The sequence below is a fragment of the Rhynchophorus ferrugineus genome, unplaced genomic scaffold (genome assembly GCF_030347505.1).
Source record: "Rhynchophorus ferrugineus isolate W39M unplaced genomic scaffold, kcgeb_rfMv2 rfM3, whole genome shotgun sequence".
NCBI classification, from domain to species: domain Eukaryota; kingdom Metazoa; phylum Arthropoda; class Insecta; order Coleoptera; family Curculionidae; genus Rhynchophorus; species Rhynchophorus ferrugineus.
Genome location: NW_027472582.1, coordinates 18,632,214 through 18,649,044, shown reverse-complemented (window position 1 = coordinate 18,649,044; position 16,831 = coordinate 18,632,214). Strand labels below are relative to the sequence as shown.

The 16,831-nt window shown below is 32.6% G+C and overlaps 1 protein-coding gene across 12 annotated transcripts in view; it reads right to left on the bottom strand.

Moving 5' to 3' along the window:
- Positions 1-16,831, bottom strand: part of LOC143193970 (voltage-gated inwardly rectifying potassium channel KCNH6) — a 310,658-nt gene that overhangs the window by 142,354 nt on the left and 151,473 nt on the right. For all 12 annotated transcript variants that reach the window (XM_076400469.1, XM_076400467.1, XM_076400463.1 and 9 more), the window contains exon 3: positions 1-150. In XM_076400469.1, the coding sequence (XP_076256584.1) occupies positions 1-150 (150 nt within the window). The remainder of the gene's footprint in view (positions 151-16,831) is intronic.

Sequence of the window (16,831 nt, the reverse complement as noted above, 5' to 3'; positions counted from 1 at the left end):
ATTTACTTAATCTATTTTTGCCAACCGGACTGCTTTCGAGAGACGGTGTGGGAGCCGTCGTTAGATCCTCGAAGTTGATGATGATTAAGCTGATGTCATCCACCTCGCTTCGAATCGGCGCTATTACTTCGGAGCATAGGAACTTTGAACCTGCAAGTAAACAGATACGGATTATCCGATGGATCCTCCGTCGAAAATATATTTTCGGACCTCTTTTTTTCGGCCGCTAAGGGATATCGAAAAGATTGGCCGAGGTTTCATTCGTCTTTTTCCTTTGACGTTTCATTCAACTCGGACCAGGCTATCCAGTTATCTTAACAGGTCCAGCAGACACGTTTCAAACTTTTTTATGAGAGGAAACATATCAATAATAGTCTTGTTATATATATGATTGTAGGTGTACGTATATCCTTTACACGTAAAATTTGAAATGTGCCTGCAGGTTAACATATAAATAAATGTTTGACTTGAATTTGATCAAAACTTTAATGATTAGTTGATCAAAACTAGGTACTTGACTATAAGGTGGTGTACAGAACTATATTTTCGATATTATTGTGTGAGGAATAATTTATATTAATTTAGTTTATATACTCAATAATTTAATTTATATTCGTAATTATATTCCCGATAATGGTAAGTAAATAAAGGCCATCTTTCAGGCAATTTATGGATTCCATCTAGAAAGAAGGACGTATCTTTTCAGGCTATTCATGAATTGACATATTTTTTGGTATATTCATAACAAGTGAAGTGCTGCTCAGATAGGTCACAATTCACATGTCGGAACAGGTAGTAATCAGACGAAACAATGTCTGGAAAATACGGCCGGTTGATTAGCACTCGCATTTTAGTGCTACTAAGAATGTTTTCATCGACTTTGCAACAAGTAGTCGAGCGTTGTCATGCTGAAGAATAACATTGTTGTGTATTTCTCAACTCAAAAGCATGAATCGTAATCAATAACGATTTCCATTTATGATAAACCATGCTGATTCTACCAATTAAAAATCCCACTTTTACCATTGATGTTGATGCATGATCTGTTGGTAACCTATGATTTTTTTGCTTCGAATTATCGTAATGGATCCACTTTTCATAACTAAGAACAATACGATGTAAAAAACCTTTCTGATTTTGCCATAAATGAAGTTCTTCTCACACGACCAAATGCCTTTCTTGGCTTCTATTTGAAGTTCTTCCATGCTCTTCAAGCAATTGGAAATGATTTACCATGTTACTCCCAACAATTCTGCATATTTTTCTTGCCTCTTAAATAGATCATTATCGAGTGATGCTTTCAAATTCTCCTTATCGAATTTGTTGGCTCTGCTGAAAGCTCCTTCTTTCGGTATCACTTTTCAAACGTTGAAATCACATATTGAAATCGATGAAGCATGGTTGCCGTAAGTCGTTCATACAGCATTATATGACCTTCAACCGTCTTTTTCTTAAAATTTTGTCATGTAATACCATGCCACTGCAGGTATTTTTGCAACAACATCGTAAATTTATTCAACTGATGTCGATAGAAACCTTCACTAATAGTTTCATTTAGTTTTAGTAGTTCATTATTCACTGCACGTTGCTGATACCATCGTATGTGCAAGAAGATTTTATTGCCATGAATATTCAGCTTCCGAGTTGATGTTGATTACTCCTGGGCTAATTCATGATATTTTGCTTCTGAGATTGTCATACCAGATCCATTTTTTCATTGGCAGTTACAACATATTACAGAAATCTCCGATATTAAAACGCTTTGATCCAATATGTTCAGTCAATTCGTAGTGTACCCATTTTCCTTCATTTTGAATGTATCCTATCGCATGGAAATGTTCATATTTCTAACTTCAACACTTTTTTGAAAGCTTTCGTCATTCGAAATTAATTGTATTTGACCTTTTTTGTCCCTCCAGAACTTTTCTTGTAATCGACATCAGAATCGGCACTTTTAAATAATTAAAACCAATCGACGATTAGGATATGACGGAGTAGCATCATCAAAATTTTCATCATTTTAAATTCAAATAACAAAAGTAATGATTGTGGAAAATACAATATTGATCGTTTCGTGATTAGCGCTTCTATATACTGAATAATTTAAGAATATAATATGGAAGGAAAACTATTATGTTATCTAGGGCAAGATAAAACTATCTAATTAAATAGTTAGGTTAGGTTTTTCAATAAATGTTTATATTGATACTTTGTTTTTAATGAATCTAAATAGACAGAAGAATAGAAATAGACATAGAAGCACATAATGTTACTTCTTTGTATTTTAATCTAAATTATTCTGGGTGTAATGTCTCAAGTATTTTTAATTTGAATTAAATTAATTCACTGCTGGTAATGACCACTGACCACAAATTATAAATTTGAATGGTGTATTGAAAAATAAAATAATTTTTAAGCTTGACTCTATCCACTGAAACGTTTCAAAATCGATCAAAACATATTTGGAAAAACTAAAATGGGAAGGCCTACTCCATTCATCATATACCCTAGGTAAGACTCTGTAAGATCACCACTTGTTCCCATAAATGCCATATGGTCTCTTTAATAAGACCTAAAATGTAACTACCTGACGGTTACTTACAATATTTACAGCTCAGACTTCTAATGTCAGAGAATTTATTAATTAAAAATGAAAATATCTTGTTATAATAGTGCCAAGCTATAATCATATACTGAAGAACTAAAAAATACTGAGAAAGTTCAGCTGAGAAGTGCATTTATGTGTTATTTCACGATTATATACAAAATAAAATTTTGTTCTCATTATTTACGGAGAAAATCCTCTATTGTTTTTCATATTTAATTCACAAAGTATTAAGAAGTTTTTACAACTAAGTAAGATGTAGATTAGATTTTAATTAATTAAATTTCCATTTTTTTTACAACGTTCCAAGCTTTATTAAAACCGTTAAATATGTAATAGCGTCGACGAAAGTTGGAGGCAACTTCACAAAGGTTAATTATATTCCATATCTAGAGCGAGACAAAATATGCGAAACTAATCTCCTGAATGTCAATTTAATTATTCACACACGTATGACCTTTAAACACACTCATCCGAATTTCAATTATGATATTTTGTATGCGTAAAATTGATTTGCTGCCTTTATTGAAAAGATAATGGCAAATTACGGCACGGTCAGAGGCGACAGTTTAATCTGTGATTTAATTAATTCCTATATGGATAAGATGAACGCTGGCATCGAATCAATGACAAAACATCTATATTGTTCAAAATCTACAGAATGTCAATAATGGAATAATTAAAAGGTCTTGAAAAGAAACTTGAAAAGTTTACGGCCTACCAGAGTAAAATAAATTTTTTTGGCAATTTTTTTTTATTCAACATAATTCCCTTCAACCGTGGTACACTGATTATAGCGACCCTCCAAATTTTCGATACCATTTTTGTAGTACGATCTGTCTTTTGCTTCAAAATAGTCCTCAGTTTCGTCGATCACCTTTTCATTCGACGAAAATTTCTTCCCAGCGAGCATTCTTTTGAGATCTGAGAACAGGAAATAGTCACTGGGGGGCAGATTTGGAGAATACGGTGGATGAGGAAGCAATTCAAAGCCCAATACATGGATTTTTGCAATCGTTTTCACTGACTTGTAACACGGTGCATTGTCTTGGCGGTTTTGCAAATGCGGAATTGCTAATGTGGCCGTTTTTTCGGCGATTTCGTCCTTCAAACGGTCCAATAACGGTATGTAATAGTCGCTGTTGATGGTCCTTCCTTTTTCAAGGTAGTCAAAGAAAATTATTCCATGCGCATCCCAAAATATAGACGCGATAACCTTGCCAGCCAACTGTTGCTGACTTGTTTTGGAGTGGGTTCATCGCGCGCAATCCCCTCGGATGACCCTCCTTTGGACTTCGGAATAAAATGATGGAGCCATGTTCCATCCATTGTCACATATCGACCCAAAAACTCGGGTTTATTACACTTGATCATCTTTAAACACTGCTCCGATTATTCATCAACTCGTCGTTGTTTTTAGTCAAGACTGAGCTCGTGCGGCAACCACTTTGCACAGAGCTTTCTCATACCCAAATATTCGTAAATAATATGATTTACACGTTCAGTTGATATATTTAGGGTGTCTGCTATTTTATTCAATTTCAATTAACAGTCATTCAAAATCATTTTGTGGATTTTCAAAATATTTTCGTCGGTAAAAACCTCTTTTGAGCGTCCACTGCGTTCACCATCTTCGGTGCTCATTTCACTACGTCTAAACTTAGCATACCAATCCTTGATGGTTGATTTTCCTGGAGCGGTGTCCGAAAACTCGGCATCAAGTCAAGTTTTTGCTTCAACTATATTTGTTCTCTTCAAAAAGCAATGTTTTATCAACACGCGAAATTCCTTTTTATCGATTTTATATTGTTTAACTCAAAATGCTATAATTCACAAACTATAGATCCGACAGTTGTCAAATTTATACAGGCATCTTTTGAGCATTAGGACTAACTAAAAAACATATGGATTTAATTCTAGTAGCGCCATCTGTGTGTCAGGCCGGGGACTTTTTAATTGCCCTTTTATATTAATGTTGTAAATTTATCAATTAATTAAAGAGTTTCTTCTTATATCATTTAATTTAAAGATATTACGGAAACTAGCGTTTTAGTCAGGTTAAATTACTTTGCATTTTTTATATATATTAAAGTCTCCTTTTTACCAACGAGTCTTTATCTTTAGAGGACCTATAGTTTAACGTGGGCTCCGAACTATGATCCTCGGCATTAAGCCTACCTACTGGCGAGTAGAGAAATCATTTTCCTTGTCGGATTTTGCACTCTTGCCTAGGACTATCACAAATTTTAAACAATCACAGATATAAGTTTACGACCATGCTTCAGCACGATTATAACCCGCGGTTATCGCAACAGCAGGAGGACCGTCCTCTCGCTTTTACCACTGCGCCAACCAAGTCGGCACATGGTTTTTTCTGTAAAACTTTTATTAGGTTTAATATACTTATTCTAATGAATGTGTTTTCTTTGCACTGGACCTTTTTAATGGAAATTATCGATATTTCAAAAATTATTTTTTTGCCCGCTCCACTCATACTTTTCCCATCATAGATTTGTTTAAGGCTACTTAACCAAAATAATTGTTTTTGTATATATTAGAACGCGTGGAGTCAGAAATGCATATCATGCCCGCGATAAGTACATTAAAAGAAACTAAATACAATATTTGTTTATACTCTGCTGTGACTAATTCTGTAGATCAACAAGATGAGATGAATTTTATAGAGGTAGAGCATTATCTCATGCCCCAATTAGTTACTCTCAAGATTGTTTTGTTAAAATGTGTTTTTTTCTTCTGTTTCTCGCTCTATTTTATACAAATAACAAAATAATTCGCAAAGACCTAATTAGCTATAAACATTTATTTCGATAATAATTTTATTAATTCAATTACAATATATATTATCTAAACTGCACTATTTGGTTTGGTGGATACATTGTGTTATATCCCTTAAGTTACTGGTGGTGCTTAAGGATGATGGATCAAGAAACTCCTTTCTGCAGCTTGATTCGTTGTAACTTTCAATGAGGAAATGACTAGTCTAGTGTATTGTAACTTTGTTAGATAGATGGAACACTTGTACTAGTTTTAATAGTGGGAACTAGTGCTAGTATATTCAATTATAATGTGCTCTCTCGAATTTTTTCATTCATGTCCACTTTCACAACACATTGAGCAATATGTACCTTGAGGTATGTCAAATTTTACATCGTGGAATAACGGTCTACAAAATACCCAGAAATAGAATCCCAGATGTTGAACACGGGCGGGGTGCCAGCAGCGCCAACTATTAGCTGGCAACCCCGAGACGTTTATCTGGGATGTTATTGAAGGTTATTTCTATTCATTTAGTCCTCAACCATCGTTTTGTTTAGACGTGCCACCATCGAATGCCCAAGCCTCGTCTCCAGGTAACACCGCTGCCATCCGTTTATCTAATTGTATTTTTCACATTTTTTTATATAGCCAATAAATAACGGTCACATAATGTAAACACCACTGTTTCATTTGGTTTTACCTCCATCACCGAGCCACATCATTGACCCTAAAAATGTAATAAAAAATAGGTATTGCTTGTTCTGATAGAGGAAAAAAATAAATAGGATTGCAATGGGTAAAAATGGAAAGGTTTGCATACCTACGTATAATATGGATAGTGTCTAATTATTACCTATACCTATAGAAGTACCTATAAAAATATATAAAACTACATTTAGTAAATTGAAATATTATATTTTTAAGTATATTTTAGACAAATAGTTTATAATTTTCCCTTTTATTATGGTTAAGTCAATATCAATGTACAATTAGAAAACAAGTTACTAGTTGTCAGATTAGATATTACTTTTTTATTAATAATTTGATTAATAATATTTCTTAACCTTATTTTCGCGAGCCCTTAGGTGGCTCAGACGAACGAAACGCTACAAATTCATACAAAGCAGATCTCATTCTATGTATGTCTATACTGTGATTTTTATGATAGATAATTTTGACCAATGTTTCTTGTTTATTCTTACACCCTCTAAATTGTGAAGATTTTAACTTTGCTGTTTACATAATTTTCTATATGAAAATAAGCTTGCCGAATTTATTGGGGGAACCAAGTACCCTACTGTGTGGATGTTTTAAATGAATCTATTTTTAGGTATCAAGATTAGTTCGGCTCTGATAGAAAATGTCGCTGGCAGTAGCTTGATTGAAACCTAACAAATATGCGAATAGTTTTTAAGTGAAGTGTGTATACTAGTAAAAATACTCAGGAATATATTCATAAGAAAGTAAGTATAGGAAAAATCATACATCGAAATAAGAAAATGTCTTTCAGCTCCATTTTTCTTTAAAACTAGAATTACCACTGAATTTTGTGAGAAACTAAATGCATTGATCCAGAGATCCAGATATCCGTTGACCCATAATAACTCAGTCACTCACCGTTGGAAGAGTAGTTGCAAATCCTAGCGTTCATTAAATTGGTTATAAATGGGGACATCAACAGCCCAGCACACTTACTATTTTCGCACAATCCAAATTTTAATTTTGAATGTTTCTAATGGACACCTTGCACATATGTTTTTGTTCATGGAAATCTATATACGTGGAAAAGCCAAGTTTAGCATTTAATAAAAATAACTAAATGGCCGAAAATTAATCAATAGTAAGGTCTGAGTCACGCTTTTAGTTTTTTGCATCCAACATAAAACAAACCTATAAGCAAGTACAAATTCCGTGCCAAAATTCTACCAACTAGTTAAATAATATAGAATCCATTGATGCTAAATCTTATTCATTTTGGTCATTTTGAAATCGAAAAGTCACGATACTTTATCAAGGATGGTTTTTATGTTATTTCTAGTTTAACTTATTCAAGATATAGCAATAACAAGAAATAATAGATGTAGAATGATCAATGACGAATGTGGTAAAATACCGATTAATAAAGATTACGTTTTACAACTGTTACTGTGATGTAAATGCGACTTACCCAATTTTAAAAGCTTAAATATTAAGTTAAAAAGGCTTTTCGTAAACTCCCATGAAAATTTCGCTACACCTTCTTGAAATATAAAGACACGTCACCTATGTGCATACGTTATAAGACAGGCCTTTTGTCTACGTTCTTTCACACGACCTATTTTTAGATTGCCTCTAAAAAGCTGAATAAGCGAGGTTATAAATAGATCGTTTTTTGTCCCTTTGACGCGTGTGTTGATTCAGATTAAGGTATTGAACACTCTTTTCTTTAAGAAGTAATATGAGTTAAATTTGACATATTTGCGTATAAATATCGATATATTGTTATAAGTAACTTTATATAATATTATTTGCGGTATATTTTCGTTTATTAACCGCTAATTTCACACCACTTTTCTTTTAATATGTCATCCATTCAAACAAGTGATAAAAGTTTGGCGAATTTATCTTTGCACCTTCTGTGTATTAGATTAATATTAATCATTATATTAATCGTACAATATGTTTGGAAAGTTGTATTATAATATATTAGTGTCATTCAAAATGTAACGTTAATTATAAATTGAGTTTATTTTAAGCTAGCATCAAAATTTTATATGTTAATTAAGGTGATGAACCATTAATATAATAGCTTAGGTTAGTATACCATTCTTATTATAAAAAGTGGAAATTATCAATTTATTAATGGACTCAAAATACTTATTCAGAAATCGAATTAAAATGCTACCAAAACGGATAATTGCGAATGGTATTTTCAATTTTATGTTTTTATAATGATCAAAATTTATTTAATGTTTACGTTATATATCACATTCAGTTTTAGAATCTAATAAATTTTTGAGCAGATATTAAATACTCACTATTCTCAAAACCCTTATCTTTTATGATATTTTGCATATTAATATAAGCACTTATTTAGTATCTCTATTGTCAACACATGTTGACTTTGAAGTAAGAAACCTACTATATATTAAGCATATCTTAATATACACTTTACTACCTATTTAGTATTATTACGTTAGGTGCTTACATATATTTTGATAACTGATATCTGTTGGTGAAAATGCGAAATATCACTATAAACAGCTGTTGAAAAACCTAACCCAACTGTTGAATCAGAAGATGATAAAATAATAGATTCATAGTTAGCATTATTGAATGAGTGTATACACATTCTAATCATGGAACGCTCAAAATTACGTTTTCAATATTAATTACTTTTATTGTTTGCTACTGAAGCCCATTAAACACCTATTGAAACTTATAGTGATGTTGTTCCCTCTATATATTTATTGTCGCTTTTGGTTTCAACGTTCATGTAAAACTGGTGGTTGTGATGTCATTGGAAAAGAACGCCTTAGAAAGTCCGAGCGCTGTTAGGGATCTTATTTTATTTATTTAGTAATAGGTCAATTGAAAAGTCATACCATATTCAAAATAATTTCCTTTAATACACTGATTATAGCAACCTTCCAACTTTTCGATACCATAGTAAAACACAATTGATGGCTTCAAAATAGCCATCAGTTTCGGCGATCAATTCTTCATTCGACGAAAATTTCTTCCCAGCGAGCATTTTTTGGAGATCTAAGAACAGTAAATAGTCACTGGGGGCCAGATCTGGAGAATACAGTGGATGAGGAAACAATTCGAAGCCCAATTCATGGATTTTTGACACGGTGTATTGTCTTGGTGAAGCAGCACTTTCTTTTCCTTCAAATGCGGCCGTTTTTCCGCGATTTCGCCCTTCAAACGGTCCAATAACGCTATGTAATCCTTCCTCTTTCAAGGTAGCTGATGAAAACTATTCCACGCGCATCCAAAAATACAGACGCCATAAGATTGCCAGCCGACTGTTGCGTTTTCTCACGCTTTGGAGCGGGTTCATCGTGTGCAGTCCACATCGTGTGCTAGTCGATGACCGTCGATTGGACTTCGGAGTGAAGTGATGGAGCCATGTTTCATCCATTGTCGCATACCGATATAAAACTCAAGTTTATTACGCTTGATTTTATACGCTTTATTATCTTCAAATACTGCTCCGAATCATCAGCTCGTCGTTGTTTTGGTCAAAAATGAGCTCGCGTGGCACCCACTTTGCAAAGAGCTTTCTCATACCCAAATATTCGTAAATGATATGATGTACACGTTTAGTTGGTATCTTTAGAGTGTCTGCTATTTCATTCAATATCAATTTACGGCCATTCAAAATAATTTTGTAGATTTTTGTATGTTTTTGTCGGTAACAAAATCTTTTGTCCATTGCATTCACCGTCTTCGGTGCTCATTTCACCGCGTCTAAACTTAGCATATCAATGTTTCATGCTTGATTTTCCTAGGACAGTGTTCGGAAACTCGGCATCAAGCCAAGTTTTTGCTTCAACTGTAATGTTTCACTTCAAAAAGCAATATTTTATCAACACGCGAAATTTCTTTTTTATCCATTGTTTTACAATAACAAAAGTTGCTTCACTAAAAACGCTGTAATTTACAAACTAATGATCCGACATCTGTGAAATTGATACACGCATCTTTTGAGGGTTGGGGCTAACTAACAAACATATGGGTTTAATTCTTGTAGTAAAATTTATGTGTCAGGCCGGGAACATTTCAACTGACCTGTTACATACTATAAATTAACATACCCCATATCCCATGAAAGGAACTGAAGCAGCAAATATCTGCGAGATCTTAGATTATAGTATTGTTATGGGACCAAATTTAGTTTTCTTTGATCTGTTGCAAACAGCACGTTTTACTTTTAATATTTAAATAATAAACCTTTATCTTACAGTATTTAATCATATTTCACAAGAATTCAAAGACAGTCGACGAAACTGAATTAAAGCACTTAAATAATTTTCAAATAGCTTAGCAGTTGATGAATCAACTGCGATGGGAAATATCCAAAAGGCGTGAAAGTGGCCACTACACGAAATAACTGAAAATTCCATTTAAAACCGTTCTAATATCGTTGTTTTGTTTAAAACTAGCAATAGCGAGCAGATGTACCATCATCTTGTGTAACAACAATCGGTCCCACTTTATCAGAATTGTGAAAGATACATTGTTTCAGTCTGAATGAGAAGTTCAATCGCTCCAAGCGTACTCAACAGATATTCGACCCTCGTAATTACTGCTTGTTGGTTGATCAATGCAGCATAATTAGGCTGGTACAAGGTGTCGAAGTACTGAAGAAGTGCAAAAATGGATCGATGATTGCATTACTTCCAAAGTAGAAAATGGTGATAAATATTTGGTTTAATATATATTTTACCATTTTTTCTGAATAAATGACTTTTCTAAAATGATTAGAATACAAGCAATTTACATTTGGTATTGGAACAATACTATTTTTTAAATGAAAAATAGTCAAATAATTGACTCATCATGTTCATAAGAACTGAACATATATCCGAACAAATCTTGTAGTATTGACCGAAGTAAGTAGTACCGGATTTATTATTTTGATCAAAGTTGCATTTATGCTGCATAATGATGAAAAACGGCCTGAAAAAATAATTTGCAACAAAATGCGACATATGCAAACTAAATTATTGCTATATCAAACAGTAAATACTGTTTAACCAACATAAAATGGGTGATATTGCTTAAGACTTATTGTTGGACAATAGATTTTTCATAAAACGCTACAAATCTATTCGAATATATAATAATACAATAATAGTTAATATAAATACAGATTGATAATGACATTAAATAACGATGATGAATTTATTATATTAAAATGAAGATTATATTAAAAAATAACCTGAATTTAATCAGTTCACCATCTAGTACATAATTAGTAAATTTATAAGGAACGAGGAATTATAAAGAAAAAAAAATAGCAGCACAACAGTTTGAATAATTTATCAATCCACGTCACTGTCACAACACTTGATTAATCGCAAATAAACTCTTTACTGATTAATGGCGTCGCCAGACTGTTTTAATCAATTATCAGCGTAAACAATATAATTTCGCGTACCAGTTGATTCGAACTTTCGTTACATAGTTTCCTCACAAATTTCAGCTGTAAAACAAACGCAAATTGTATTAAAATAATAATAAACGTTTATTACGCCAAAATTAATATAATAAATTACGAAAACTCTAATAAATCACTTATTATATCTCTGAATGGAAGTGAAATTCGATGAATGAACACAAATATTAACATCATAAGATGTGACCTCCTACCGACCTATAAGTTTATTACCGATAATCTCGAAAGTTTTCGAGAAATTATACATAAAAAAGCTAAACTATATAATAGAAAAAAGAAAAATTATTCCAAAACATCAGTTTGGCTTTCGCAATAAGCCTGGGAATATAGAACAAGTGCATAGACTTGCAAACAAAATAAACGCTGACCTAAATGCCAAAAGGTATTGTTCGGCTGCTTTTCTAGACATATCTCAGGCTTTTGACAAAGTATGGCATACGGGCCTGCAGGTTAAACTAAAGAAACTTTTCCCTCATCCGGATTATCAGTTACTAAAATCGTATCTCACTGACAGACATTTTATTGTAAATCAAGGCGATGAACATACCGAATTAAATCCCATATATTCAGGAGTTCCGCAAGGTAATGTACTGGGGCCAGTGCTGTATCTTCCGTATACGGCTGATCTGCCCACCACAAAAATAACTACTGTGGCAACATATGCAGACGATACAGCAATCTTAGCATCCCATGAAGATCCAGACACAGCATCAATAAACCTACAAACTCATCTGGAGCAAATATAATTATGGTTGAAGACATGACGCATTAAAGCCAATAGTAACAAAATCCACGCATATAATGTTTACCCTGTGTAGAAGAACATGTCCACCATTGAATATCAATCATCGTCAACTCCCCCAAGCAGAACATGTTAAATATATTGGTATGCACTTAGATCGACGCCTAACCTGAAAGAAGCACATATTCTCTAAACGGAAACAACTGGGACTAAAACTATATCAAATGTATTGGCTCATCGGGCACAAATTCAAGTTACCATTAGAGAACAAGGTATTGCTGTATGAGTCTATACTCAAGCCCATTTGGACATATGGAATCCAACTATGGGGTACCGCTAACAAATCTAATATATCCATCATTCAACGGTTCCAAAATAAGGTGTTGCATGCCATTGTTGATGCTCCGTACTATATTTCAATTAAAGTGATACAACGCAATATTCCTCTAGAACCTATAACGAGTGTAATTCAACGTGTTTGTGTGAAGTACTTCGAAAGAGTGTCAGTGCATCCCAATGTATTCGCTAATCAGCTAAATATGCGACGTGATAGTGAAGTGCGTAGACTAAAACGTTTAACACCAGCTGATCTGATTACTGGACATATGTAGACTTTAAAATAAGACTAATTAATTAAGATAATATTTTATACAGAAGATTGCTTAATGAAGTGATTTTCTACATGCGATGTATATATAATATAGACATAAGAAATACTTATTGCTAATAGGGCAGATTGTGGACTCACGAAGAGTAATTTTAAAAAAAAATTCGATCAAGATATGTTGAACTTCTTAATGAAAGATAAAGTTCTTTTAATCGCTTTCTTCAACCGAATTAATGATTGAAAGAAAACTAATAATAGTTTTTGATCAGGTTAATCCTTCCACATACTTTTTGCGACTTTTTCAAAGATTAGTCGAGAGTTGAGCCTATTTTCAGTGTCGAAAGATTTGGAATGAAAACTAGCAAACCTGTTTTAACAGAGTGATATTGGAAAATTATCACCATTAAAACTACTCAATTTTCGATGATTTTCGCTGCAATTTTCCCTTTTCAGAAATAAAAAATCGACAAAAATTATCTTGAGGAACGTTAGCTTCCAAGGCGCAATAATTTTTGTCTGAGTTAACGAAATATTTATATCTAGTCTTTATATCTTTATCTGACTGTTGCCTTTTAAACGCGATAGAGAATGGCTTTATTGAAAAAGCATTACTTACTTATAATAACATGCTCGAAAAAACAAACGATTTTAGTCGGACAACCTTTCTCCTTATAATCACTTACTAGTTAAAAAGGAGCATTATTAATTTAAAAAAACTAAGTATGTATGAAACTTAAGTATGTATGGCTAATAAATTTTTAATTACAAATTATAAATACAACTAGAAGAATAAACTCAAAAATATTTTATCAAACATTATATAAGGTGGGGCAAACGTCCCGCTACCATTGACGCAATTTCCGCTGAGCGGCAATAATGGAACGATTATTTTCAATAAATATTGTCACTATTTCTGCTCATTTTGGTAGCGTATATTTATCCATAATAAAATTTAGACCTCTACACAACACAATGGCTGTGTGTGTGTAGTAACAAACTGAGCTAAACATCACATAACCAAGCTGGCGACCAATCAAAATAGGAGCGGCACTTTTGCCCCACCTTATACAAATTAGATATGAAAATGAGCATTTATTATTCAAAAACTACTTTAGTCTCTCAGTATCTTTAGTCGCAAAGTGTTGTGTTGAATCTGAATAATTTTTATATGATCATTATTGTATCAGTTTGTGTATCATAGCATTTGTTTTGACGAAATAGAGACATGAAAATTCACTATTATAACTAAAAATGTTATTAATTAGAAAACAAATTATCTTCTATAAGAGTTTTGTGAGATACTTATACATTGTTAAGTCACTTTTACTTTAATACTCGATTTGTATATATTGATGATTCCTGATGTATATTAATGAAATAAATGGCATCTTAGTGGTTCAGTGGTCAAGGTAACAGGATAGTTTTCCAAGTTAAATTGTGGTGGAGCATGGATTATCCAAAAAAATGAGCCTGCAATAAGGTTAGGAAGACTAGGTATCTTCTGAGATAAATTTAAAAAAAACAGATTAGAGAAACTTTAAAAGAAATATTTTGTTTTATTCAGTGTAAACGTTTTATTGAAAAGTATTTCGGCAGTGTTGTTGTGTTCTCTCGGGGTTAAGAGAGAAAAAGCAAAGAGAATAAATTTACATATCCTTAGGGAATATATAAGATATATATTCGAGTTCGAGGGGTATCGTTTCAAAATAATTGATTACGTCTCAGAGGATGACATTTGAATTTAATGCAAATTTAGACGCTTGGAATTTATACTTCATGCTGGAATAGAACTATTCATTTATCAAAGAACTTCCACATATCCAGTGTTATATTTTTTATTATACGAGCCATAGAAATGCCTATTCTTGATTTTAGCCTAAGTATATTTTATTCTGATAAGTTGTAGTACTTTCTATTTTTTGGTAATGATACAAACTAGGACAACACCCAACAAATTTATAACTATAGTGGAAAGAAAAATGTTACCTAAAAATAAATTGGCAGCTTACATATATTGGATGATCATATATTCAGTCCCAAACATAACAACAAGGCAGAACACTTTCAAGAGTTCTTCAGTACGCTAGGTAATATATTTATAGCCGCAGGAGATTACAAGTAAAATATTTAATGTGGGGTTCAAGAATAATCAAGAAGAACCTTCAAGAATAATAAAGGTAGAGAACTGCTAAAAGCAATAAAGACAGATAATTTACAACATACCTCTACTGGTGAACCAACATATTGGCCAGATTTCAGACAGAAATAAAAAGTCAGATACTATAGGTTTCTGTATTACAAAAAATATTAGTACTAAAAAGTGTCATGCAGTATCGTGTTTCGGCCTGTCCTCTGATCATTCACCAATAATAGTAACACTTTTTTCAAAAATTACCATCAAAGATAAACCCCCTTCTCTGTGCAATAATAAAACTAACTGGCCCTCATTTAGAGAAATCTTAGACCGAAACATCTCTCTAAACTTACGGTTACAAAATGAAATTATACAGCAATAAACATTATAAAAAATATACAGGAGGCAGCATATTCCGCGACTCCTAACAATGAAACATTTGCAAGAGAAAATACACATATATCATGCGCAATACAGAAAAAGATAGTTGTTTCTAGTTGTCCTAGCCTTCAAAGGACACGTGTAAAAATTTTGCATTCAGTTTAAATTGTTTTACAAAAAGCATGTAAAAAATTAGAGGTTTACGTCACTTTCAAAGGTGAGTATTTTGATAAGTCAAATTTAATTCCGCCTAAAGGTTTTATTAGCTAAGCTCTGCAATTAAAATGTAATTAATTGACATTGGTGATCATGCTAATTTAGTGGACCCTTCATTAAGTCTTGCCGCGCTTGTTATTGGTAAATATATGAATAAATACAGGTTCGTGCTGATATGAGAACTGTTTGTTTGTCACACTAGTACTTGAGCATATAACTTCAACTTGGCCCCAGTACGTGACCTGATCATCACCAACCCATGGTCAACGCTCGGGGTGAGTGTCTACTTCTCAACCAATACGTTGCTGTTGGTGCTACCCATGTAACAAAATTTCTGACCTCGGACAATATTAGCATCTCATTTCTCATGCTGCTTTCTATGAAATTTATTGTGAGCTTTTCTATACATTTTATAAACTGTTTCACCAATCGATTTTTTCATATTTCTATACTAGAATTCCGCTTTAAACGAATTGCTTTGCATTTCTAATGCAATCTCGTATATAATGATGTAGAATTTGACTTAAGTATCGGATTTGAAAGATCTCAAGCCTATATATATTAACAGTGTAACAGTGTTCAAGATATGAAGCCATGCAGAAACACAGAGGAGTTGCTTATTTCACAGACACTATTAGAATCCCATTTTTGTATAAAAAGCGGTTAAAATATAATAAGGGATAATATAACATATTTAGTAATTAATATAACATAATATTAATAATAATAATACACCTAAAACATAATTTTAAAAAATATGATACTTTGCTCACTACACATTGTTAACTCATTGAATTCATTACTTAAATATTATTTTGGATCGAGTATGTTACTTTATTATTGACGATTTAGAGCTGACTCGGTAAAAATAGAAAGAAGAAGGAAAGATTAAAGTAATTTAGTATTAAGCGGAGACACGTATAATTAAATTCATGTTAGTTGTTATTGACCAGAAAGCTTTATATTGGATCAGATAGCAAACAAAAATTATAAACACTATAAAAATAAAACAACAATATCATAAGTTAAAATCAATTTAATCGGACAAGATCAAAAAATATACAATTTCCTCAATAAAATTCTATAAGCGATCTCTTTCCGCCAATCTAATAAAATAATCGCCAACAATTCGTAATAAGAAAACTTGGGACGAAATACTCGGAAGTTATCTGAAAAGTTTTACAATGCATAAGCCCAAGTTT